Raw genomic sequence first — 25,840 nt, 5'->3', positions numbered from 1 at the left:
CTCCCTGGAGCATGTGGCATGCTTTCTGCGACATGCTACAGCCCAGGTTTTAGGAGAAAGAGGACATGGAGTGGGCAGTCAGTGGGAAGAGCAGAGCTCTTTCCATGGGTCTCCACCGGAGAAGCCTGGGCTGGTCCGGGTGGGAATGAAGAGCTTTTGGGGCTTATGTGCTGACTTCTGACAGCTTCTAGAGCCTGGCATTTTGAACCAGAATTTGCATTAGCACATGCAAAGCCTGAAAGTAAAAAGATATATACTCAGTATGAAGTTATTATTTGTAAGTTAAGAAATCTGAGAACATTTCAATTTCTAGTAAATGTATTGGCTGGAGGAAGGAGAAGTGTTATTCTGATAAACATGTTGATTGTGAACATACTATGATTTTGGTAGAAACAAGGTAAGGAAGGGGCTGTACAGACAAAGCCTTGGATCCAAGGTTGCAGGTGAGCTGCTGCGCCTTTTGGATTATTTCTGACTATTTCCAGTGACCCTTTAACCACTGTTGAGAATGGATTTGTGAGAGAGTTCTCAGGTAACGTTTATTTCACTGTTCCTTCTTATCTGGGTCTCAGGGCAGTGTTTAATTGTAGATTGATGACAAAATAATTCAGTAGAATCAATTACCTATATCTTCCCTGGGTATCTCTCTTTTGGTTTGGGGTGGGGAGAGGGTAAACACTCACCTCTTTCACTTGAGTGTACTTTTAGCTTTCACGGTCTTTCTCTTTTACAACTTTTATCATAAAAGACATTTCTTTAGAATTCTTTCCTTTTCTTTCTTCACCTGGGTAAAGATATGTCTCTTCAGTCTTTTAAGTTTGATTTAATACTTTAATTCATTTTATTTTTGTGCCTAGAGTCAGAGAGAATATTTTATATCCTTGCTTTTCTGGAATTAATTTTGTTTTTTTAATAATTGACTGAAGTATTTAAACTATATACTCTTTTTATTATCTTTACAGTATAGATTAATTACATTCTATTTCTTATGTCTTTCCATATAAACTTACTTAGAGGTTTGTTTTTTCACATCTATAACTCTAACTAAAGCCAAGGCAGTACCACATTCAGTTTCTTTCAGTGATTCCCAAAATACAAAACTGTTTCTTCCTGTCTGAGTTGGGAATTTAGTATTTATTACTCATTGGAGCAGCTTTTCTCTTTTCATATTTTAAAAACCAATTTCTCATTTTAGAAGCCCTTCTACTGACTCATGTTCCTACACTCCCAAATCTCTTTTGCTCTTCAGTCGTTGATTTTTGGTGGGGTTTTTATTAGGGGACTTTTACACAGTCGAGTAATTACATTACTCTGTAATTCATGTGTTTGCTGAAGTGCTGTGCAAATGTCAATTTATTTGCCTCCTGCTACAATCCCCTGTGTTTTGTTGCAAGATGTAGTCTTAATGTGAAAACTCATTCACTTTTAATTGTGAGAACAGATACAAGATAGCTGCTTATACCTAATCCCTACAATGCATTAAAATGACTGTTGTTGTTACAGAGTCATAACTATGAAAATAACATGTTGCGGTCCAGTATCGGTCTGTTGTTTTTGGTTTGTTTTTTTTAATCTGTAGTGTGGCTTTGTGGGAGTAAATACTGTGTTAGGTGGTATATTGACAGTTACAGGGGGGTGGGAATGGCCAGGGGAGCGTTTCTGGCATTTGGCAGCTTTGAGTAGCACTTGAACACCCCACCACCACCCTGCACCCCAGAGGATTTCCCTTGCTGGGGAGCCATGCCTGGTTCATCCCAAGCACTGTAACATTTAATGTGAGCAATAGGTTAATACTGCTCAGCTGAATGTTTCTGAACACAACTTAAAATAATTAGCCGTAATATCTGAAGCTAATAAAATTATGCTTATCTGGTTTTAATTACACTTAATGAATGGTGTGTCTAAGCAGGTAGTTGTGCTCATTTTAGTCTTGCCTGTTGATTTTCGTGTCTTTAATCCACAGACCATTCTGAATCCAAAAATTAACATTCAATGGGATGAATGAGGACATTTATATTTGTAAGAGCTATTTTCTGACTCGTGAAATCATACAAGTGAATGGCAGTGTCTTGCATTCCAGGTTGCTTTTTGTTGTTTTTGTGGTCCGTATCCGTGGGACGGTTGGGATGTTGGACTTCATGCTGCTTGTGCAGAGGAGGCTGACAGCTGGTACATGCGAGAATATGACCTGCGATTTACCTTGATCATGAGAAATTATTGCGTGGGAATGAATCTGAAAAGGGTTTAATTGTGTCCTAGAGATGACTTGTCTCCTGTATTTTCTTTGCAGGGTGATAGGGGTTTGAAGAGATGCAGTTTTCTTAGAGGCAGCCAAAGAATGAAAGTGTGGAGATTAGGAGAAAGGGCTCCTGGTGAAGTAAAGATCTGGGGTTTTGGTGGGAGAAGCTTTTCCTTTGATAACAGGCCAGACAGGGTCAGAAGGAAATGGCTGGAGGAGGAAAAAACAGTTGTTGCTTTTCAGAGGAGGAGCTATGTCTGGAGCAGTTGGATCTGGAGTCTTTGGCAAAGCTTCACGTTTCGACTGTTGGATCTCTGGGAAGAGAAACTTCACTGTGAGACCCAGCAGGGCAGGATCCTGGGGGGGCAGTGGGAGATATCGCTGGGCTAGGGGCTGGCTGTGGCACGTCGGCACCCAGCCCCCAGCCCCGGAGGGCAGCTGCTCGCTGCTGTTTCCCTTGAGGGGTAAGCGAGCCCAGGCTTAGAAAGTATGAAAGAAACTGTGTTAGACTTTTCACAAAATTCTGTGTTCTTCTTAAAGATAGGCCTAAAACACAGCTGTCAGTGTGCAGAAAGGGAAACTGTACCCAGGGCTTCAGCTGTGCTGGAAGGCTCAGTCCCTGCTAAGCTTATTCGATACTGGAAATGGGCACCTGAATTCTTGAGATTCATGGATTTGTAGACTGCAGTGAGAGGGTAAGTTCTGCCGTGGTAAAATTTTCTTCAGGCAAAGCTTCCTGGTTTTGCATTTCCACAAATGCTGCCCGTAATGGAACTTGGCCCGAGATGAAAATTGCCTGCATGCATCGAGCACTTCCTAGGCACGATGACGCTTTTTTCCTTGAAATAACAAACCCAAATTATTTGGGTTTTAGGTCTTCCCCCCCACCCCCCACTCACCCAATAATGAATGGTATAGATTTGTAATGCTAACAGTATGCGATCTAGGACTCAAAGCAATGGCATTTTAGAAGTAAACAAACACACAAGGTTATGTCTGTGTCCTTATTTATACCATTGCTCTACTACAGAGTCACTTGATGGCTTGCTTTAACTAATTAATTTGTATTATTGTTTAGCCTTGTGCTTTCTGTGGTGATACTTTCTCTGTGGTAGTTATTCAAGAGACTCTTTAAACTTTTCTGAAATAAATACTTCATAATCCTTTAAAACATCACTTGTTTAAAGGAAGCTGTTTATGTAAACAACAGGCTAAAGCACAAAACTCTTGACATGTTAGCATTGAAACCAACTGTCCTCTGAGTGGTTTTGCTCTTACTATGAGGAAAACTGAAGCTAGACATCTGGTCTTCTGTGGGCGAAAGCGTTTTTTATGAGTTACGGGACCGCTTTTTCAAGCGAAGTTAGAAAATATTTTGTACAGAGAAGGTAGAGAAAAAAATTACTGAAATAGCTAGTTTCTCAAAGAAGCTCATGTTTTATAGAGCATGCATTCACTGTCCTTATTCCTTGCAGGGAACGTGCTTATCATTTTGATGTATGCATTTGGTATAGGAGCGTCCTTCTCAAAAACAGATTGCTGAAAAACTGATGCAGAGAGGAGCCAGGTTATTGACGGTGGTATGTGAGAACAGGGAGTGAGCAAACACACTTCTCCAGCTCAAATGCGTGCATTTCTGTCAGCTATCACCACACATCGCTATTGAAGCTGTCTATAGGTTTGAGACCTAGGGGATCAGTCATGTGTTGGTTTAATAGTTTCTTGTCTTTATATGGTTTTCAAATTCTAGTTTTTGAGATTTGTTTATGTTGCAAAGCTCTTTGATTCTCCTCATCCTCCCTCTCCCTTCGCCACAGACAAATCTCTCCTTCTAAAAAGCGAAATACAAAAAAGTACACTGCCAAGTCCAATGGCAAGTTGTAAGCAGACCTGCTTGTTCATTTTATGTCTGACTTTAGCTGCTTTTGCATGTTTTGTAGGAGCTGAAGTAGTTTCTTGCATCCCATACTCTTGACTACTCCCGAGTAAAACCTTTAAATCTTCTGAGATTATTGTGTACTTCTGTGATGATGGGATGGTCAGACTTCTAGCTGCATCTCACTCATCCTAAGATGTGTCACTGTAGATCTTCTTCTACTTATGTCTTACGAGTTTACAATGCGTTTTCATAGAAAAATAAAAGCCCTTTTAATGTCACTCTGAAGAGCAATTTTGCTCCAACAGTCATTTAGTAACACAGATGCCTTGGCAAGCAGTTTTGATAAATTGCTACCAAAAAATCTGCCAAACTTCAAATTCTTGCGGTGTGTCTCCATCTACCTCAGCACTGCTGTTAGCTCTGGCTACACTTGTACATGAGAAGAGGCTTTGTCAACAACACTGCTCCAGGTAGTGCCACTGCATGAGCTGCATGTGAGGGGAAGAAGGTGAATACCCAGGTCTGAATAGGTCCCAGTTGCCTACAGTCATCTTCACTCAAGCAACGCTTTTTTTTTTTATGTTACTGATCAAGTATATAGGCTGTGTCCTGTATAAATAGCCTGCCTTAGTAACCAGTTCCTCTGCGAGCTTTATAAAGCAATGAAGGCTTGCATGCTTAATATGCTAAGACGCTAGCATTTTCAGGCTGGGGCTGCTGAGTGTGTGGTGCTGAGCAAGGGCAGGCGTCTGGCTGCAGTGTGGTTGGCGGTAGGTTTCCTGTCAGCCCTCCTGTAGCTTGATAAAACGAGTATAGTTCAAGCTACCGATGCCTTGAAATGAAAGTCCTTTCCTTTACTGAGGTGGTACTAAATGATACCGAGACTTCTTACTGAAAATAGGATGATGTTTTGAAAAGGAATGGGAGAGGAAGGGATAATCATTCAGAGTCTGCTGCAGCAGAGCTGAATCATGTCTTGAGGTTGGATTTCATGATTCCTGACTGTGACTTCCACCCCCACTCGCATGTGTAACTGTCATGAAGATCTGACTCTTATTTATGATGTCTCAATGTTGGTGATGACCTATGTCGGTAAAAGCCTTTTAATCCAGACTTGTAGAAAGCACGGGGCACCTAGGAAAGTTGAATACTTTATCAGGTGGGAGGTGAGGCCCTTGTGACTTTGTGGGGTTAGGCATTAAGAGGTTTATATATCTTTTGCTGTTAATACATAATCTCAAGGAAACAGCTCAGCTAGTCACGCTGGTACTTCAGAAAAGTCAGTGGAGTAGCAGTGTACGTAATGAACAATAGGGAAAGAGCAAGCCGACGTATGTCAGTAAGGGATGGTACAAAGTTTTCCTTGTCTTGGTCCTGCAGACGCAAATCCTCTATGTGTCCAAAATCAGGCTGGTGCCCTTGGGCACGCGCGTTGGATGCTGGTGAGCACACGGCAGGGTTGGGCAGCCCCGCACTGATGATAACCAGGCGCTCCCTGTGCTGTTCCCAGGCTGGCCTAGCTCTTAGGCTCACCCATGTCTGACACTGCACTGCTGGTGATTTTTTTTTTCCTTCTTTTTTCCCTTCCCTTCCACATACAGAGATGTGGGTGCAGCAGCCACTGTTTTAGCTGTGCTAACAAGGTAGTTCTTAGATGGCTTATCCCCAGCGGCAGCGAGCTCAATGCACTTTGCCACAAAACCTGCCCAATGATGGATCGTTAGCTCCTGCTTAGATATACTCTAATAGCTGCAAAAGGGGAGAACTTCTTTCCAGGAAATATGTTTTTCCTTCTTCATTGTGGAGTTTCTTCTGAGCTTTCTGTGAATGCTACATGTCTATAAAAAGAAGCGTGGGCCCTTAAATGTAATTATAAAATGCCACTGGGTTTGTCTGAGGGGAGTCATATGTGTAGAGCTGGAGTTTTGAGTTGCTTTAACATAAGACATGAATGGCCCAAACGTACTAATTGAGAAATTTGTGTTTGTGCAGCAACCAAAACAACTTATTGTGTGCATATGTAGCATCTTCAATTTGGTGGATGCTAGCTCTACAACAGCCTAGCCGTGCTGTGCAGCATATGTGCCCAGACTTCTGACACCTTCCTACTGTTACTGTGGAAACTATAATTTATAACTCCAGACTTGTATGTCCCTGAAACGGGCTTGTTTTTCTGCTGAGGAAAAAGGGGACAGAGTCTGCAGATGAGAAAAGAAATATTCCTGTGCAGGATGAACCCAGCTGGTGCACTGACTGTATTTCATTTAGGTGGTTGTGCTTGATGGGGAATCGCATGTTCAAATGGATGTAGATGTATTTATTTTAATGGGAAAACTCTGGGTAGATGTGCTATATATGAACTTAGACATATGGACTTAAGGAGAAGTGTCCTGAGAAATGGAAACCGTAGAATGCAAGGGGAAGAAAAACATCCGTACTGAGTCATATATTTCTGAATTGTTGAGTACATGGAAGGGAAAAAAGTGACAGCATAGAGCCTCATCAGACTCCTTCCCTGCCCCCAGCAGGCCCAGGCTGAATTGAAAACACTTATAGCAATCTCTGCTCTGAATAACTTTGCATGGCTACATAATTTCAAAGAGAAATGCTTTCAGGGTGATGATGGGTTTTGTCTACATCTGTAATGTCTCAAATTTGTCTTTGGATACCCAACAGCCTTCACTTTGTTTATTCGGAGATGAGCAAACATGAACCTGAATGTACTTTTCAATGATCAATGTAAATCAACATGAAAAATGGAGGTCATTATAAAATTTACACACACATATATATTTAGCAAGGTTTACTAGATTGATCGCTCCGAAACCTAGAGCTTGACTCCTCTATGTGCAGAGAATTCACAAAGAGACAGTCGTAGCCCAGGGACAGTGAAGTGTGGCCACTGATGGATAAAATAAAATTCAAGCCTGTTTGCATTTTAATGGATTTTAATCACATGACAGTTTGGAAAAGAAAAATTTATAACACACCCCCCCCCCCCCCTCCTTTTCTTTTCATCATCGTGTCTGATTGCTTCAGGGCTAGCAAAACTAGTTCCAGGTACCAAGATAACCATTTTCAGTTCTTGTACCATTGTTAAAAGAGGCTTTTACAAAGGCAAGGGATGTGCATGATCATCATTAGTCACTGAGAGCAGAATAAATAGTACTGGCTTGTAGAAGTGGCAAGGAAGGCAGAGCTTAAAGTTTTGGCAGACTAAGTGGTAAGGAGGAAATGAACAAGATGCCATGCGTGGCTTTTATCGCCAGAGATGTACCAAAATAAGTTTGACATCCGTCAGGGGTTTGGGGGTAGGGTACCATCCAGCTCTTAACGATGTGGAAGCAGCACCGCCTGTCTTTTACCAAGCTAAAACTCTGGAGAAAGGGTGTTGTTCCTTAATCTTTCACTCTTTGGTGCTGCCTCTCATCTGTTTGTCATTCCTGCTGTCTGTGACAAGGTCTTCATACGAATTTTAGATGTTCTTGCTTTGTACTGCTAGTGTGGACTAGCTCTGCCTGATTCACCACTCCCTCCTGCTGTCTTTGCTGCTGAGCCTCATTCATGCTTTATCAACTGCTGCTTGTTTTATCTGAAATGCGATTCCCTGTACGATAATATTGGGTGGAATTTATCCCTCAACCCCCAGAATTAATTTTTGTTCAAGAACACCATTGCAAAGACAGCTAAGCAGGGTATTTTGTGACAATGTTGTCACTTAAAAAAAAAAAAAAAAAAAAAGGTGCATGTGTGTGGAGTGGAATATGTTTCCAATGCCAAGATACTTTGTAATGGGCAGAAAATAGAGAAGCTCGATTTTTTCGCCCTGTATTTTCTTTTGTTATATCACCAAGTGGTTGTTTGTGTCTGTTTATACTCTGGTTTCGTGTGTGTTTTGAAATCTCATTGTACTCAGTGGTGGAAAATTGGCTGCTTAAGTAAAGGCATGTTAAGGACAGCTATCTACAGTAGCTGGAAGGAAATGCTTCTCAAATGTATTGTCCAAGTTGGTTCTAGTTAATAAGTCTCTTGGGTATGTGAACTTTCCTTACCTTCTCCACCCATCTTCTGGCAGCAAACAGAATTCTTAGTATTTCGATTTAAAAGTAAATTAATTAATAAAAATCTGTGCTCCCCTTGTAAATTGTTTCCCAATGGGAGTGAAATTAATTTCAGTAATAACTCATAGAATCACTTGTGTGGGTTGATTATTCCTACTGGGGGGGAACCCCACGGAACAGTAACATAAAGCAAATCTCTTCAAACTGGATGAAAATTACTATATTTATATAAAGATTCCTTTCTCCCTCTCCTCCAGACCTGGTTGGATTTATTGTTACAAAATGCAGTTGCGCAGCAGGACTGCTAATTAGATGTTATCAGTCCTGTTTGTGCAAGGTTGTGACCTATACATTTCTGTTTAGCATTGCTGTAGGAAAGACGTTTTCTCCCCACTGGTTATTTATCCTTGTTGGGTTCGTTTGTTCTCCTTCTAGGATTTTGGAGATGAGCACTTGTGGCTTTACCCTTCTGATTGATAGAAGGGGGTTTGGATTTGCTGGGGGGGCTTCATGGTGTGAGTTTGCAAAACACATGGCAGGGAAGACATTGGGAACAAGTGTATGTTTGCGCTTCGGGGATTTGTGGCATTACCACTGAGCATCAGATAAGTCAGCTAAAAAGCAGCATAGTGTATAACAAAAGGGTTTGTCCTCACAAGCTTTGTATTTTGCAGGTCTCGGTTAACACAGCAGGAGTAAGGAGGGAGTACTAAGTAGGTGGGGGCTTTTGGGTGTTTGGGCTGAGGATGTGAGGTTGCCTTTATTCTTCATAGCTGAGCCGACTGCAGAGAGAAGGAAACATATTAAGTAGAGGGAAAACCCAGTTGAAGAATACTTGAAATATTGCACCCTAGCTACCGATCCTTTTAATTAGCTAGCCCTTCATCAAAGGATACATTAATCATGCTTACCTGGGTTTGCCAAAAGCATAGTAAACCTGTTCCGCCTGTTTTGGTGGTATCTCGGGAGCCTTGATCGCGGCATGGCTAAGGTGTCCAAACCGAGCTGGCCTACGAGAATGTATTTCCCCTGACACAGTGTTAGCTTAGCACTTGCAATTTCTCTGCTCTGGCACTGTTATTTCTTCCCACGTTGCCTCTTTCTTTCACAGTTTCCCTCAACACCATATAGAGTAAGCAAGAAGAAAGAAATCACCTGCTGTATTCAGAGATTTCAGAACAAAATTGAACTTCAATTTGCAAATACTGACATCATGTAGCAATAAGGAGAGCAAAGAGCTGTGAGCTGGAAGGCTCCTGAACCTTGCTGTGAGCCAGCGACTCGGTGTCCTGCCTTGACCACATTGGTGGTGACCTCCTTACACTTACCCAAAGTGGATTTTTCTCCTAAAGCCAGCTTTCCCTCCCTAAGACCAGGTACAATAGCTGGGTTAAATTACAAAGGGAAGCTAACCTCATATAACCTTTAGCTAAAGGTTAAAGAGTAGAGCTGATATAAGAGGTATTACAGGTCATTACCTTGCTGTACTGGATTAAATGTAGAATTCAGATTATTTGCAATAAGACACCTCTTTGCATAAATCTAAATATGGCTAAGAATCCCCACTGCAATTATGTAAGCTCTGGTCTCCTTCCTCTAAAGTTTTGTGTCTGAACTACCTTTAAAGGATGAAAAAATATCCAGTCCCTTGTATATTAGCATTGCATTACTGAGATGTATGAAGACTTTTCAGACATTAGGGAGAAAAATGGAATGAGGAGTGTTCTGGTGCTTTTGTATGGGGTTTTGTTTTTAAGTAGGTCTAATCAACGAAATGGTGTGTAATAGCTGGTTCCAGGTTCTTCTGAAAACATTTTAAAAATGCCAGAAGGAAGGAGCGTGGGTCTTTTTCAATAGCATGGGGAGTACTGGAGGGCTTCTTTTACATTATATTTGAATCCCTTGAGGTGGTCGCTTACTAAGTCATTTGTTTTAAGTGGTTAAAATAAGAAAACTAAGTTTAGTCTATATGCCTGGATGGCCTGGATAATATGCAAAAACCAAAAAGCACATCGTTGCAGTAGATTTAGTAGATTTTAGTGGCCTGTGAACTCTTCAACAAGGGAAATAAACTTGTCTAAGACAACAGCAGTGGTCACAAGTCCTGTATTCTCTTTCCCCAAAAGTTTGTTGAAGCAAAACAAAAGAAAAGCCAAAAGAAGCACTTAATAGCTTGTGTGCACACTCAGGCTTCGAGAAATGTTCAAGCTGAAAAGAGCTGACAGAGTACGGCAGCAACAGGCTGTGCAGCGATGGCAGGGTGACCAAGCATTTAAAACCCCTAGGTAGGGGAGAGTATCACCCGAGAGCTTTGTTATTTTTTTGTTCTTTATTTTTCCTTTATTCTTCTCTCTCGTCATGAAAACCACCACACACCGAGAGGGTTCGTTTTTTGAAACCACAGAGACGGTGTTTCTGTAGAAGTAGGGAGGAGGGATTCAGCAATCCTGCCCTTGCTCTGAGAAATTCAAGTTTATGGGCTGAGATTGTTCAGATCGGTAACAATGAATATATTGGTTTTCTTGAAGGAAAACCAAAGATAACAATGTCTGAAAGAAATAGCCTGCATGATGTAATCCAAACTGCATGTGAAAGCCTGAAAGATGGTGGTTTTGTTTTTCAGTTGTTCATCTTGAACTTGTTGTGGTCACTATCTCATCACCTTGGCTGTTCCTGTGGCGGCTTCTTGTCTCAGCAGAAATGCTTCTCTGCCTTTGCTCTTCCCATACCTCCCTCCTTGGCAGACGAAGGCAAAAGGGTCTTGCTCACTTGAAACTGGTCTGTGACAGATGAATGTCAGCTGGTTGATGCCTTGTTGGCAAGGGAGGGGGGTAAAGCTGTCTGTGAACTTTCGGTAGTGGTGCTTTTGCCAAGCAGCTCTGTGTGCTGCTTGTGGTACACGTGTTTAGCTTTGACTGCAAGTACACTAGTACATTTTTTTTGCGCACCCAAAAAATGTGCAGGGACTAAGCAGTGTTTGGTCTTAAATTGTTTTGGTTTTGTCACAGCTGCCTTGGGCCAAGGTCCTTTTTAAGTTCAGGATGCTTTCCCTCTTGTCTTCTTCCTGCACTGCTGCAAAGGATGAAGAGGGAACAGCCTAGTCTGGGTGCCTGGTGCTGAAGAGGCTGTAAGATGGAGATTAGGGGATGGTGAGAGCGAGCACTATGGAGAAAAGAATAGGGGAAAGGGTATAGTGCTGGGTAAGAAAAGGACCATGCATAAATTAAGAGGAAAGACTGCAGATTTATTTTCTCCCACGAATAATTAACTTTTTTGCTATTCTCTATTTTCTGCTTCCTGAACCTCTCACGAAAGCCTCTCCTTGCTTTGGGGAGAAGAGTCACTTGAGAATCTTCTCAGAACTTGGCAGCTATGTAATAGGGACATGTAATCTTTTATAATCCTCTCTGCAGGTTTGTAATAACCATTTCTGTTTGGAGATTCCAAAGTGTTTTGTAGGCCAAGTGGGAATTTAACTGTGAGAGAAAAATGTACTTAATATTCAGGAGCAAAGATGAGTGGTCCTGAGCAGGGCAGGGAACGAGAACTGAATAAGAAGGAAGGAAAACCTGCTTAGTATGGTAGGAAGGGTCACAGTGATGGCTTTGAGCAACTGTGGATTATTTGAAATCTTAGGTATCCTGGGAACCAAATTGTGTTTTTACACAGATAGCAGCTTCTGTTCTGGTGATGTCATGCAATTTACAAGGCTGCACAATGAGCTGCTTGTTTGCAGGCGCGCATGGGAGGGCTGGGCTGAGCATGAAGCACACCTGCATGTTTTGTAAGGTCCCCACCTTGACTGGCTCGTGTTTTCTGGTTCCACTTGTCGAACTACGAAGTGCGTGGGTGACTGCATGATTTGAGGCCGCTGGCACTGATCCATTCAAGAAGGTGCTGATGTCTTCTGATAGACACATCTTTTCACGCCGTCTCTCACAAACCTGGCTGGGTACAGACCATGAGAACAGGGACAGAGGTGCAGCTGAGGGAAGTGAGGATCAATTACCCTTTGTAAGTTTAGCAATCGGCTATGTGGCATGTAAGAAGCTTAGAGGAGCTCAGCAGTGTTCAAGCTAATTGGCAGCGTTAAACTGCTATTAAGAGCTCCCACACCTTTTGCTCAAAGAAGCTGCACGGTGACAGTGCACTGGTGCGGCTTTCTGCTTTCTAATCAGAATTACCCTGTCAGGCCAATTTTAGCTTTATGCCTAATTTTTGCTGCTGTTGCTAGCTCCTTAGCTTTCATTTTTTAGGACCTTTGCAAGAAAGCTCGAGACTGTTGGCACACTCAGCATCTGCTCGCTAAACTACTCGTAAGATTTTAAGACTTGTGGTTTCTTTTTTGGAACAACTCCATGATTTTCCCTTTTGAAAAGCAAGTCGTGGTGAAACTGCTTGCATGGTTGTGGCCTAACTGAATTTGTGCTCTTGAGCTTCTGCAGAGCGCTTGGGTACCGGGGAACACTGAGCCCTTTTAGCAAATATTAGGGGCTGAGGGTGGTAAATGTGTTAGCACAGGTCTTGGGAAAGGTTTAGTTTTTGAATTGCATGTGTTAGAGGGAAATGAGAGGGGAGATCTTGGCTGATCTTTACCATAGTCTCAGCCGTGGTGTGAAAACTACTGAGCAGAGTGGTGACGTTGCAAGTATGGGGCAGATGTACTGAGTCGGGACCAAGTTAAATTGGCAGAGCTGTCTGGGAGCTCAGCTGGGGGAGTAAGCCTGCTGTACCTTGCTCACTGCTGGCCGTCTCTTGTACAAACAAGTCGGATCTCTCCTAGTGAAGGAACGAAGGAGTGGGAATGATGTCAGCAACAGAGAGGAGAGGCAGCAAGAGCTCATCCTTCTGGGAGATGCCAGCCTCGTTGTACAGTAGCATTCTGTATTTTGCCGCCTGCAAGTTGCAAAGTAGACAGCCCTCGGCTGGCTATTAGATATTCACTACTCTGATGGCTTAGCCCTTCCCACATAAAAATTGCTCCTGACAGTGTTTTTTTTTTTATTTTTAATGCTGAAAATCTGTAGGAAATTTAAGAATCTGGCTGGTATCTTTGATAGTAGGCAAAACATTGATGCTCACTCCTTGAGCTTTAAAGGTTAATCTTGTTTTCTCTGTGTTGAGAAATTAAGAGCAGAAATGCGACCCTTCTCCCATCCCACCACAGATTTCATCAAAGCTTTCCAGCAGCTGGTGGAAAAAAGCTGTGCCCTTACCTGTTTGGAGAAGAGACATACAGTCCTCATTCAGAGGAGGGGAAAAAACCCTCAAAACCTTACCCAGCAGTGAGCAGCAGAAAGCTTCAGACTTCTCACTTCTGAATTTAAAAGAGATTCCTTCACCCAGGGTTGGCATGTAGGAAATGGAAACACACAGAAGAAGCAGAACAATTGTCACAGTGGTATTTCCGTGAGGGTACAGGGCCGGACAACTGCACCTGACTGAGCAGGTTTTTTGTGTGAATCTGTCTGTGCCTTATGAGGTTCTCTACTGGGATAATGGAAAACCAGTTTTTAGGCTGTGCCTGATCACTGCCAGTCAATAAAGAGAGCAGCGGAAAGTTAATAGGTTAGATTGGCAACATTGGCCTGTACTAGAAGAAGTAAAGATCTTGTGAAGAATTCGTGTTGTGGTGCCAAATACGTTGGGATCTGAGAAAGTCATGGTGCCGGTCATGGCTTCTGCCAGCTTCTAAAATACCATTTTCACCTACTTAAGCCTTTTATGGCTTTAATCTGTGCAAAACAGATTTTCCAGGTAGCGTTTTGGCTGTAGCCAGTCGGCGTGAGAGCTTTTGAGATCTCTGAAATCTGATGGTTTGACTAAGCTTTCGTTACCTCCTACCCGCATGCAAGATTAGGTTTCCACGCAAGAATATGGTTATCGCTGGATGCAGCTGCCAGAGGAGAGCAACTGGGTTCAGCTGGATTGAGGGCTAGTCGTTGCATGTGTAATGAAGTTTGTTGAGTGCAGCTATTAAATATAACAGAAAGAATTCACACTAGATACTTACCGCTGTAATAACATCCTACATAAATAGCGTGCCTCTCATCCCAAAGGATCTGCTCATGCTTTCTACACTTAAAATAACACCTACTTCAGCCGAGAGATCTGTTGCTGACCACGAAAATGTAGGTACCTCTTAAATGAAATGGAGCCGTGCCACACAGTGATTTAGAGGGGCAAGTGAGCAATGCTGTATCTCACAGTAGCCACAAGAAGCTTCCTAGAACACCTACAGTTGTTGTGTTTTGTTGTGCCCATGTTGTGATTTGAAATAAAATGGCAGGATTCCTGGTTTTATTTCTATAATGTGTACTAGTCAAGTCTCTTAAGTGTGTTTTGCTTCGGAGGAGAATTAATCAACCCTAAGAGCGGCCTGTTTTCTCTGTAGCATGTGAGTCTCTGCGTTACCACACAGAGTATGTGCTGAAATTTCCTTATCGTATTGTACAATTATTCATGACTGTTCTATGTTCTGTGTTGGGAAATTGTGATGCTTGTCTGTACAAACTTGGAGGATGAGTGAGTGTCCCCTCCTTCTCCCAAGTGAATTTGTGCATCATGATAGGTTTTCTTTAAACAGTTGTTTCTGATAGCGTCTCGTCTGTAGTCCTGCTTGGATCAGAAACCATTGCATATCGCTGGGAGTTGTTTGAGTAGTAAGAAATGTAAACAAAAGCTATATATATCAGCATGAGAGAAAAGTGGAAGTTGTCTTGATTGTGGTTTTCCTAGCAGACCCTCAGTAACTGACCTCTGTCGTCATCTGCTCTGTGTAAATGTGGAGAGATTGTCCCTCTCTTAGCTGAGCCAGGGTGGCTCCACCGCCTGCCTCTGCTCTGAGGGCAGTGGCGCTTGTATTCTGTTCTAAATCCAGATCCTGCAGATCATCCGAGTGTCATGCAGCTGTCTGAAATAGCTGCATATACACACACAGCTGTATGTCATGTAACTGTGCTCTTGCTGTTTATTTTCACACACATTAGTGACTCCTTCTGCGGAAATCCTGCCTTATTACAAGATGCAGATTTAAGGGAATGAACCATGTTGAGATGTGGTATATTTCCCTTTCTGCCCTATCTTTCCTTTGAGTCATGAGTTTAGTCAGCTTTTAGAGACCTAAGTTTAGGGGAAGACTTCTAATTGCTGTTAGTCTTTGAAGCTTCGTGTCAATAGTAAGGCTTGTTTCAGCTTCTGTTCAAGTGCTTGATGAAGGTTCAGACTGATTATTTGAGCTGGACTGCATGGTCACACACAGCTGGGTAGGTTGGGGTACTGACAAGCTCTCAGACAACAGCACTTACCTAAAGTTCTCTGAGTCCTGTCTCTATGGTAAGTACATAAAACACCATGGAAACACAGACATTGGGCAAGTAGACCTGTTGTCAAAAGGTGTTAGGGCTCCTACTAATCTCTCTTCGGGGGGGAAAAAACCTCCCTGCATACAGACTTGGCCGCTGCATTGGTTACTCAGCTGCTTGGCAGCTCCTCTTTGGAAATACTAGGAACATAATACGGACCCTAATAAAGTTGATGAAAATTTGGCAAGTACTTCAGTCAGCCCTTGATTTCACCGTAGGAGGAGTGTGGTTCAAAAAAGGAGCTTTGACATGTGCCAGGGGTTGAGCTTGTCATCACTGGGATAGAGGTTTATTTGTGTTTTTATTGATGGGTAGGTAGAGAGCGCTTTTTGGCAAAGAGACCGAAGGCATGAATTTACCTTTAATGTAGTTTTGTTGGCCTGATTTCGGCTAATTCTGTACTTCTCACTAGCTCTGAAGAGGAGAGGAGATGCTGCTCTTCTGGTTGTAGAAGAGCGACAGCTAAATGGGGACTAAAAGATACTGAAATGCCCATCATCTTTTGGAAATTTTCCGCTTCTGCCCATTGCCTGCTTTTTGGAAAATACTCTCCACTGGCAAATGGATTTGGAATTTTTATAAAAATAATTGTTGCATACTTGCAATGGAAGATTCAGAGATGTTCCCATCTGATAGCAGTAGTACTACTCCCTAAACGCTGCTGAACTGCTGTCAGTTTTTGTAAAATGTTTTAGTCTTTCTGTTGGGATCAGCTTGGAACTGGCTGGCTGCTTCTTCCCTTGTTCCCTTGCCCTGCACCAGTCAACACTTTTTTATTGTTGTTAGGTGGTTATGGCATAACTGTTCCCCCCCCCCCCCCTTTTTTTTTTTAAAAATAAGCTCTGTAGTTAAAGAATAATAAGGTACGAGTTGTCATTTGGCTGAGAGAAATGGAGCTTTGTGAATATTTATAACATGCTTAATAGTATTTCAGACCCCTGAGGAAAAACAATGCAGTTTCCAAACTAGCTATGTGGCAGGCGGGCAGCGATGCGCTTCTCAGTTCAAGCAGGGGAGGATGTACTGAAAAGGGGATTTTTTCCAAGCTGTTACTTAACTGATATTAGCATTTGAAGGCACATAAGGCATGACCTTTAATCCTGTGTGTAGACTAACTGATCTGCTTGCTTGAATGCCTCATTGTAGTGATGCAGAATGGAAAAGATTGCATCAGACCAGAGAAAGAAATCTTCTGTCACCAGAACTTGCATATTTAGGTGTGTGGCTGCATGAGCCTGTCCCATGTGTAACATCTGCACACTCGGAGCTTTCAGATGCACCTCCCTGATCTCTCCTCCAGCTCCTGCCCAAAATTGCATTCATCAGTGAGTTACCCTCCAAAGCACAAGCCTTCCTGTATGAGCCCCCAGGTGGGAAAGGACAGCCCTGACTTTTGGCCTTTCCCAAAAGCGTAAGGGGTCCCAGTTAAACATGGACTTTTGCCATTCGCTTCCGCAGCAATTCAAACAGTGGTGGTAAATTAGTTTTATGGGGCATTAGTGGAAGAAGTTGGTGGGTTTTATTGCATTCATGTGAAAAGTTGGAGCCAAGAATGTAAAATGAAAACTGAAGATGAAGAGTACCGGAAAGCAGAACAGGGTTTGTGAAGTGACCAAGTGTATATGTGATACTGTGTAAAGTCCCAAAGAGTCTTCAGTCTAAACTGGTAACATACTTCAGAGTAAGTTTTGAAGTTACAGCTGTTGCGAGAGGCTCTGAAGAGGTCAACCACGCAGGAGGGCTAGGCGAGAAATAGTTTAAATAGGTGGGACAAATGCACCCAAGTTATCCTGCAATTTTTGTTGCAGTGAGTTTTCTTGTAATGTGTATTCAACATCCATCTAGTTTTCAAGATGGGCTTGCACCGTCAGCCTTGGGGAGAGGACTGAAGTCCTGGGATCTGCTACATCAGAAAACCAGCTTGCAATTGCTTCTCTTTCTTGAAGAGAGTACTTGGTCAGCCTGCAGGGGTGGTGGGGCTGTGTCCCAACATGTGTTCAAAAGGATACCAATACAAACACAAAATATTAACGCTGTGTGTTCTCTGGTGGTGATAGACAGCTCCAGACAGAGATGGCATGTTACTCTGCCAGCAGCCTGTGGAAAGCTGTTCCAACGTAGCCAACCCACTTGGCAGCAGAGTCGTGGCTGGCCTGCAGCGCCTGATGACTCAGTTTAAGTCCTGGAGTTGTTATTGCAGTGGAAGAAGTCGTTCTGTTCTTTAATTCCTTTGTGCAGCCCGTAGATCAGTTGGATGGTATCCTGCCAAGGCCTGTAGTTAGTAGAAATTATAATGTTAAAGTCTTTTGGGGCTGGGTGAGTCGTGACTGTAGATTCTGCGTTGGAGCTAATGGTCCAGAAGGTTTGGGTTTTTGCCATGAGAAAGTCTACCAGCAGTTCAAAATATAGTTTACGTGGTTGTCGCTCAGTATAGCAGCTGGAGGCACTCTCTTGCTGCTAGCCCACCCACATAAGCAGGACAGGGCATGCCTTCATCCTTTTATTCCCTTGGTGATTTATCATGTGCTTTCATTACCCAAAAGACTGAATCCCTAGAGCTCTGGCATTCCCATTTCTGTTGCGCACTTGTGCTGGGAGCTCGTGGCTTCATCCTGCTCGCTCGTCTTCCCTCTGTCAGCCCCGTTGCTCGTAGGTTTGTCTTGCTTAGGCATGGGTAGGGTTTGTGAGCTGCTGTTTGGGAAACCAAGGTCTATGCAGGAACAATAGTGGTTTTGTTTTGTGTCTTGTCAGGGTTTTGGTTGGATGCCATGATAAATAGGAGTGGCAGTTGTGCCAGAAATCTACCTGGAGGGTTAATGTCCGTAAGATGGACAAATAACGTAACTTGTGAGAAAGTTGTGTTCCAGCATTTTACACAAATCCACTTTTGCTTCACAGAGATTGTGGTGGTTTCCCTTAATCGTGGTTACACCTAAACAGAGTTTCGGGCAATTTCAGGGCACATGGTGTTGCTTGTCACTATCGGAACACAAGCTTTGTTAGGAGGGGTAGCAGTGTGGAGCCTGATTCTGATTTGCAGCTTTTTCCCTGAACGATCTCACGTGAAATGAAGGGAGCAAAGGTGCATTTGTTATTCAGAGCAGTGTTAGCCATGCAGTCGTCTTCTTTTTCTTGCTTAAAAGTACTAGATTGCTTGCTTCAAGCGTTCTTCTGAATGATCACAAAAATCCTAATGCAATACCAGGCTGAAACAGGTACTGAAAGCCATATTTTGAGTTAATTCTCCAGCGTTAGAAGTCGATGTGTTCCTTTACATGCAGAGGAAAAGCTGCTGTGGCCAAAAGAGCATGAAGATGTTGCAGCTTTTTTAGCAGTGAAGTGGGATTTGGCATACACCAGGTCTGCAAGGAGGGCGGTCGGTTGGAGGGGCTGGTTACTCAAAGCTTAATGCTTGCGTTTGGACTTAGGACGTACCGCTTCTTCCCTGCAGCCGGGGAGGTGCTGGGTGTTTGAGGATTCGCTGGCCTCTAGCGGTGAAGCTGGGTAGAAGGTACGAGAAGCAGCTGTGCTTGGCTCTGTGCGAGCACTGGGTTAGTCTGCGTACTAAACGGAAGCTAACGTGGTTTTAAAATGGTTTTCAACATCCATTTTGCCTAACGGGCTCCTGAAATACGTGAAGAAGGGCCCAGGTGCCTCTGCAGCAATTCCCGGGATTTTTGTAGCGTCTGTTTTAGACCCCTTAGAGGTAGTCCGGGGACTTGCGGAGTCTACAGCATGTACATTGAGAACGGTTGCTTTTTAGATTGATGCAAGTAAAGTTGTATAAAACTAAAATGCAAGATAAAACCGAAACTTAATGTTAGAAAGCAACCAGAACTTAATCTCAAACAGAAAGAGATGACTTGCAGCTGTTCTCTAAATGTATATAAATGGTGCCACCCATGGCTCTGTTGCATACCACCTTTTGTCTATTATTCATATAGCATTGCTATCTGCTGTAAAGAGATTTTTATAAGTTGGCACCCTGAATTCCCAGGGTGGCCGCCTTTGCACCCAGTCCTCTCATCGCAGTGACAGTACCTCGCTGCTCCATGGCGTTCTCTGCTTTTGGGTTTGGCTGCTGGGCAGTGCGGTCTGTCTGCTGCGCTTGTTCATGTGCTTCTCCCTCCCAGTCTTGGAGGAAACTTCTTGGTAGCGAGAGGTGCGATGTGATAGGTAGCTCAAGACTGAGAGACTTAAGGGAAATTGATTTTAAAAATAATTTTTAAAAGATCAGCGCTGAGAGCCAAACAAGTTGGATTTTGGTTTGGGTTATGGTGGGGGTTTTTTGTGGTTTTTTGGGGGCTTTTTTTGGTTTTTTTGGGGGTGGTGGGTTTTTTTGTTTGTTTTAGGTTAGTTGGTTGGTTTCTTCGAGGTTTTTTCACTATAGTGGCTGTGGCTAAATGAAAATGCTGGAAGGCTCCTATCTGTCACAATTCAGTCAAAGAGATTCCCTACCAAAAGATGCTAGTAAGCACTTCTCAATAAACTTTCATCCCTTTAATTTCTGCCCCCCCCCCCCCCTTTTCAAGTCTGCCTTCCTTGACCCCCATCTGCTTTCCTATGTCTCTCTATACTTAGTCTCAAATAACCTAGTTTGTTAAGATTTAAAGCACACTGAAAGCCCTTACCCCTTTTAGGTTTTGAGAAGGGAGCGGAGGGAAGATTAAGTTTTCACGAGAGCTCTTCGTCCTGTCTTTTGGTTGTATTTCAGTCTTTGACAAAGACATTTATATTCATCTTGAGTACTGCCATTTTTGTAAGCCATGCTATAGATAAGTATTCATAGTGTACCTCACATAGCATTCCACATGGGTGCCTCCCAGGATTAGCATTTTGTCTTTTAATGTGCTGAAACAGGCGCTGTGAGGTACGGATTGCAGTTTTGCTTCGCATCTAGCTGCAGAACAGCAAAAGCAAAGGAGGAGGTTCATGACATATGCTAACGCTTCTGGCATCACGGTTTTCTGTTCACAGATGTGAAAGGACCACCTACACACCGACTGTCCTGCGGCCAGTCCCCCTACACTGAAACGACAACATGGGAGAGGAAATACTGCATCCTGACGGACAGCCAGCTGGTACTGCTCAACAGGGAGAAAGAGGTGAGAGAAGTTCACGTTGGCTACTCAGAATTTACTTTTCGGCCTTTATCAGTAAAATGAAAAGGCAGCTTTTTTCATCTCCCTTTTATTTTGCTTGTGAGTCTAGCGGATGATGTGAAAGGAGGGGAAAGGGGAGCTAACCTGTTCCGTGTATGGATGGCAGGGCGTGCACGGTTATAATCCAGCTGGTCCAGATGCTGGTTGCATGGAAGAGGTGACAGCAAACTGTGTGCATCCAGAACTCCCTCCTGGAGTTTTACAGCCTGTGTTTAAGACTGTCGCTACATCTTCCTGTGTTATTGCTGCTTTTAACAGTAGTTAAAGTTACCACAACTATGTAAACCTACCTCCTTGCAGCGGTGCAGACATAAAGGTAGGGAAAAAGGGGTCTGTCTGTGTTTCTGTTGGACTGCTGGGCAGAGAAGGTGTGTCCTACCTTCACCTTGCTGCTGTCACAGGGTAAATTGTTTGAGGCAGAGCTTTGCCCTCCCTTGCTAAATGCAGCAAGGAAGATTGGGTGCCTCCTGACGTGGATACTCAAAGCTATTGCAACCATCTTTGCTTTAATTATAAAATTAATGTGTGTTTGGTGTGTGTGTGTTTGTAGCATGTAGTACTTGGCATTGTGCCTAGCCATGAAGGTAGTGTCAATGTGGTTAAAGAATAGGAATGTTTTAGTTAATTGCAATGCTGAACAAACAAATGCTGATAATCCCCTTCTATTAGACTACGCTGTCATGTTTTTTCTTGTGATATTTGATGTCTACAGACTGCCACGAATACATGAGCTTTAGAAGCATTTGATAATGCTCCTAGATTTGTTTGTTTGTTTAATTATTCTGCTGTAGATTTACCCTGTTTAAATATTTCAGGAGGTGCTATAAAATAGGATTCTTTTCAGATTACTGAAGTAGATTTTATTACATGTAAACGCTCGTGAATTTGGGTCTAATACCATGGCTCCCTACACTTGGAGATAACCTGAGGGTTTCTGTTTTTTCTTGATTCTTTTGAAGCTTCTGTTTGTGGCTTTGTGCAGGCTTGAGAATATGAGACCTGTTTCTGGTGTAACACTAAATATTCATCTTCATCAGTGATCAGATTTATTTACAAAGGCTGAAATATTTCCTGGTACAGGGAGAGTAGGAGGAAATGATTTTAGAGAAGGACTTGAGTTATTAGAAGGGAACAACATCAATGCTAATATGTAGGAGATATGGTGATCAAACACAGGGAAAATGGAAGGCCCGGATCATGATGTTTGTTTACTATGTAATTCTTCTCCTAGTCTGACAGGCCTGTCACCTAATGAATTAAAATATATACTCAAGAAACTTAAGGACATGTGAGAATTATTCCTAAAACCGTACTGTACCAGCGCAGCTGGGCTAAAAGAATGCATCTCATTAAAGAAATGCAATTGAAAACAACACTGGCTTATATCACAAATAATTAACTGAAGGTGATAATCAGGCTCTTCGGGGTTTTTAATTTTTCCTGCTACGTACAGCTGAAAGCATTTTGCTGGGAGTAAGATGAGTCTTTTGCTTAGACCCCGAGGAGAAAATATGGGAAGTCTGATATATCACTGGTGTATTAAGTCATTATATACTATTTTTAAATACACTTCTGGTTTTTTGTCAGAAGCTGGAGAAATTCAGTATCAGGCTATACAGCGCCTGGGTTTTAAGTACAGAGTAGCCCCAAAAAATCAAGCAGTAGAGTAAACCTTTGCAGCGTGCTTTCAAAGGAGCCTGCCCGCACTATCACAATGAGGAACCACTTGTTTGGGGAAATGCTGCATGCAGATGGGCCAAGCAGACATGCCTTTGGTGCAGGTGTGACTCCGCTTGCTGACAGTGTGATCTGTTTCAGAAGCTAGTAGCTGGAGTCAGACTTGCCATTCTGATTTTCCAAGTAATTTGTCACTACTTTTTTCCTTTCAGTTAACAGTAACTCCTTGCAGAGTCATGAGTACTTTGTAGGAAAATAAAAGGCCGTCCTACCTTGAGCCTGTGCACATGGCAGTGTACATACAATCCCTTCTAGAAACACAAACCCTATAGGAGCAGAACTGCAAGCTGAGAGAGGCACAGAGCTGATCCTTTGGATTTGCACCTCCTTTTAATTTTTCTGAAACAGAAGTTTCCCTGGTAGCTTTCCTGAGAAAGGGAAGAGGAGGCAACCTGGTTAAATTTTACTTGGCGAGTCATTCAGAGTTGGAAGAGGCTCTGTGAAATGTGATCTAGAAGTAAGAATCAACAAAGGCCTAAGGCAGCAATGGGGAGAGACGCTTGGGAAGAACATAATGATTGAAAAGTATGTAGGAAGGGGATCACAAAAAGTACGTGGGTGGGACCACAGGTACAGGGAGCCTAAGCAAAAGACCAGGTGAATGAGGAAGGGGAAGGTTCCTTAAAGGAGAAAACTGGAGATGATGTTTAGAGTAAAATTATTGGAAAGGTAATGCCGGAGGAGGTTTTTTGTTAACCCAAAGCAAGGTGGTAGGCAGCAGAAGTTGAAGGTGGAGAGGTTCCTGCTCTGAACGTGGAAATTGCTGATAGAGTGGATAGTTCAGAATATCTTTGGATGGCTGAAGAGGATCTGAGAAATCTGAGAAACGATGTGAGGGACAGAATGATACCCATCAATAGGGTGGTGGGTGTGGGGGAAGAAGGAAGAGATGTTAACAGCAGAATGCTCTTGCAGCTGAAGGAGAGCACTTGCATCATCACAAGGCTGGTGTAACTTGAAAACTTCAAGTCTGAAGCATCTCATTTTATTCTCTGTGCATCTGCTTTGTTACTTCATGGACTAAAAATCCAAGAAGCTTAGCCTGTGTGAAATTGCAAGGGAACAGAAATGTTTAATGTTAATAATACTTTTAAAAATCATTATGCAAGTATGTATGTCAAAGCCAAAAAGTAGGAAAACATTTACAAAATGCAAACAGGTACATGAAGGATTTCTTGATTGTTTCAGGTATAATGCCAAGTTTGGTTTCTTTCAGTTCATGCTGTTAAAATACAGCGTTATGAATTGCATGGATTTTTAAGACTGAGGGAACAATACGGAAGGAAATAAATGGAGCAGTAAGAAAACTCTTTTCTTATAACATCCCACCACTATGGATTTATTGTCAAGGCAGTTCAGATGGAGTATGCGCAAGAGAGATTTTTGTGCTGTGCAAGCACAAGAGTAGGCTGGAAATCAGGGAAATTCTGGCGTACAACTTGATTCAGAAATATCTGTAATTACTTAGACAACAGTAGTCTGACAGTGGCACTTTGTGCAGTGTAGAAAAATATTAATTACTTGACACCTTGTCAACTTTATAAGATGAAAATAGGTGAGACTGAATAATGGAGATAATTAATGAAGGGAAGGGAGTGATGCCCAAAAAGTAAGTAGAAAGAAAATGAATCTCTGTAAGGACATGAGAGATGATTTTGCAAATACGGTATCATGAGCGACAGGAGATGTGCAATTACTACAACACATCATCGTGTGGTAATACCTAGCACCATCTTCCAAGACTAGGAGAACAGGTCTAGATTGATTCATTTGCAAATCAGGTGTGTTTTTTTTTTTTTTTTTACGAGGAAGACAGTTTCCTGCTGTCAGGAAGACTTAGATGTTTTCATCATTTGTGAAATCTGTTCCATAGGGTAAGAGCTGTGAGGGCACAGTAGAAGTGTCTGTAATATCAGTGCCATGTAAACAGGGAGAGGGAATGAGTCAGTGTTTATGAAGAATAGTTTTGGATAATCCATTGCACAGCACTTTCACGAGGGATGTGACAAATAGCTGCATCTGGTTTTGGGCTGCTTTTTAGTTGTCTTTAGCTTGGCTCACATCTTGCAGAATCATTTAATTTTATGTTCAGTTGGAAATGAAGATGAGCAACACTTCTCACAGTGTTAGACTCCTTTTTTCTCCCTGTACCCAAACCCTCATCTTTCTTGGGATTTAGAGGTGGTTTTTATCGAGGGCAAAGGATAGTCAAGACCTACGTTTGCTGTGACAAGATCTACTGGTGCTGTGACAGTGGCTAGCAGCAGGTAATCTCTGATGCAGTTTCCTGCTCTTCCATCTCCCGTGACTGACACCAGAAGTGGAGTGGCAGCGGTGATCCCAAGAGAAAACAGCAAGAGCAAACACTGATGCATGGGGCCCCAGGGGAGCGTCTTCAGAAATGCCCACTACCGTTCTCAAAAGGCTCGTCACATTGGTGTCTTAGAGCAGGTATGTTTTACCTGTAACTAGGAGTTTGTCAAAGCTTAACCCAGTTGTAAGAAAATATTTGCTTCAATTCCCAAATGAATTTAATTATTTATTTTCCAAAAGGCCAAATTAAATGCTCATTGGCAATGTTTTTAAAGGGGATTTCTATGTCAAAATTTTAGCCAGCTTACAACTTTCTGGAGGAAGGTAAAAATTAAATGAATTATTTAACTGTTTTGTTGACAAGATTCCAAAGTTCCTGACTATTAGATCAGAAGAGGTTGCCAGTTCTCAAGTTTTTGTCTTGAATAGTCTTTCCCATCTTGAAAAATCTATCTGCAATGAAGAATTTTTTTTTCTTTTTTTAAAAAAGCCTAGCTCTGTTTGCCTTTAAGAAGCACTACATGCTTGTAAAGCTATTATTCCTATTTCTTCTGAAATCTCTTCATCATCTACCAGAATTTTATTATTACATGTTTATTTTGTTTTTTATATATATATATAAAATAAATAATGATATTATAAAAAAGGCATTTTATACTTACAAAGCGTGTTCAAAGTGGCAGGTGAGCTGTGATGGTGTTCAAGAATTTAGAGTTTGAGCTCTGAACCTGTGCTCATTAAATTGTGAAAATGGCCAGTGAAATGTGGCCTGTGATAAAATTGTCAGGATTGCCAAAATTATCGGCAGCTGGACTGTCCCTGCGTACCTTCTTGTCCCAGAGTGACGCTGCTTGGAGTCCAGCCCTGAATCAGCATCTTTGGCACATTGGCTCAGGGTCAGATGAATCCCAAGTGGTGAAGCCTCAGCAGGGCAAAGAACAAGGTAACAAACGTGGATGGAGGGGATAAAAAAAGAGCTGAAAGCCTGAATTGCTGTTAGAGTCCTGACTCTGCAAGACTTCGTATTCTCTTTGATCCTTTGCTGAAGTGCTTGCTGGAATGGCAGGGGCTGGAGGAGGGTTGGA

At 42.5% G+C, this 25,840-nt stretch overlaps 1 protein-coding gene across 8 annotated transcripts in view; it reads left to right on the top strand.

Moving 5' to 3' along the window:
* RASAL2 (RAS protein activator like 2) overlaps positions 1-25,840 on the top strand; it is a 187,950-nt gene that overhangs the window by 63,207 nt on the left and 98,903 nt on the right. For all 8 annotated transcript variants that reach the window (XM_037404207.1, XM_037404209.1, XM_037404210.1 and 5 more), the window contains exon 2: positions 20,521-20,648. In XM_037404207.1, coding sequence (XP_037260104.1) covers positions 20,521-20,648 — 128 coding nt within the window. The remainder of the gene's footprint in view (positions 1-20,520; positions 20,649-25,840) is intronic.

The sequence above is a fragment of the Falco rusticolus genome, chromosome 11, assembly GCF_015220075.1.
Source record: "Falco rusticolus isolate bFalRus1 chromosome 11, bFalRus1.pri, whole genome shotgun sequence".
NCBI classification, from domain to species: Eukaryota; Metazoa; Chordata; class Aves; order Falconiformes; family Falconidae; genus Falco; species Falco rusticolus.
Note: the sequence above shows the minus strand (reverse complement) of the source record. Positions and strands in the feature narration are given on the sequence as shown.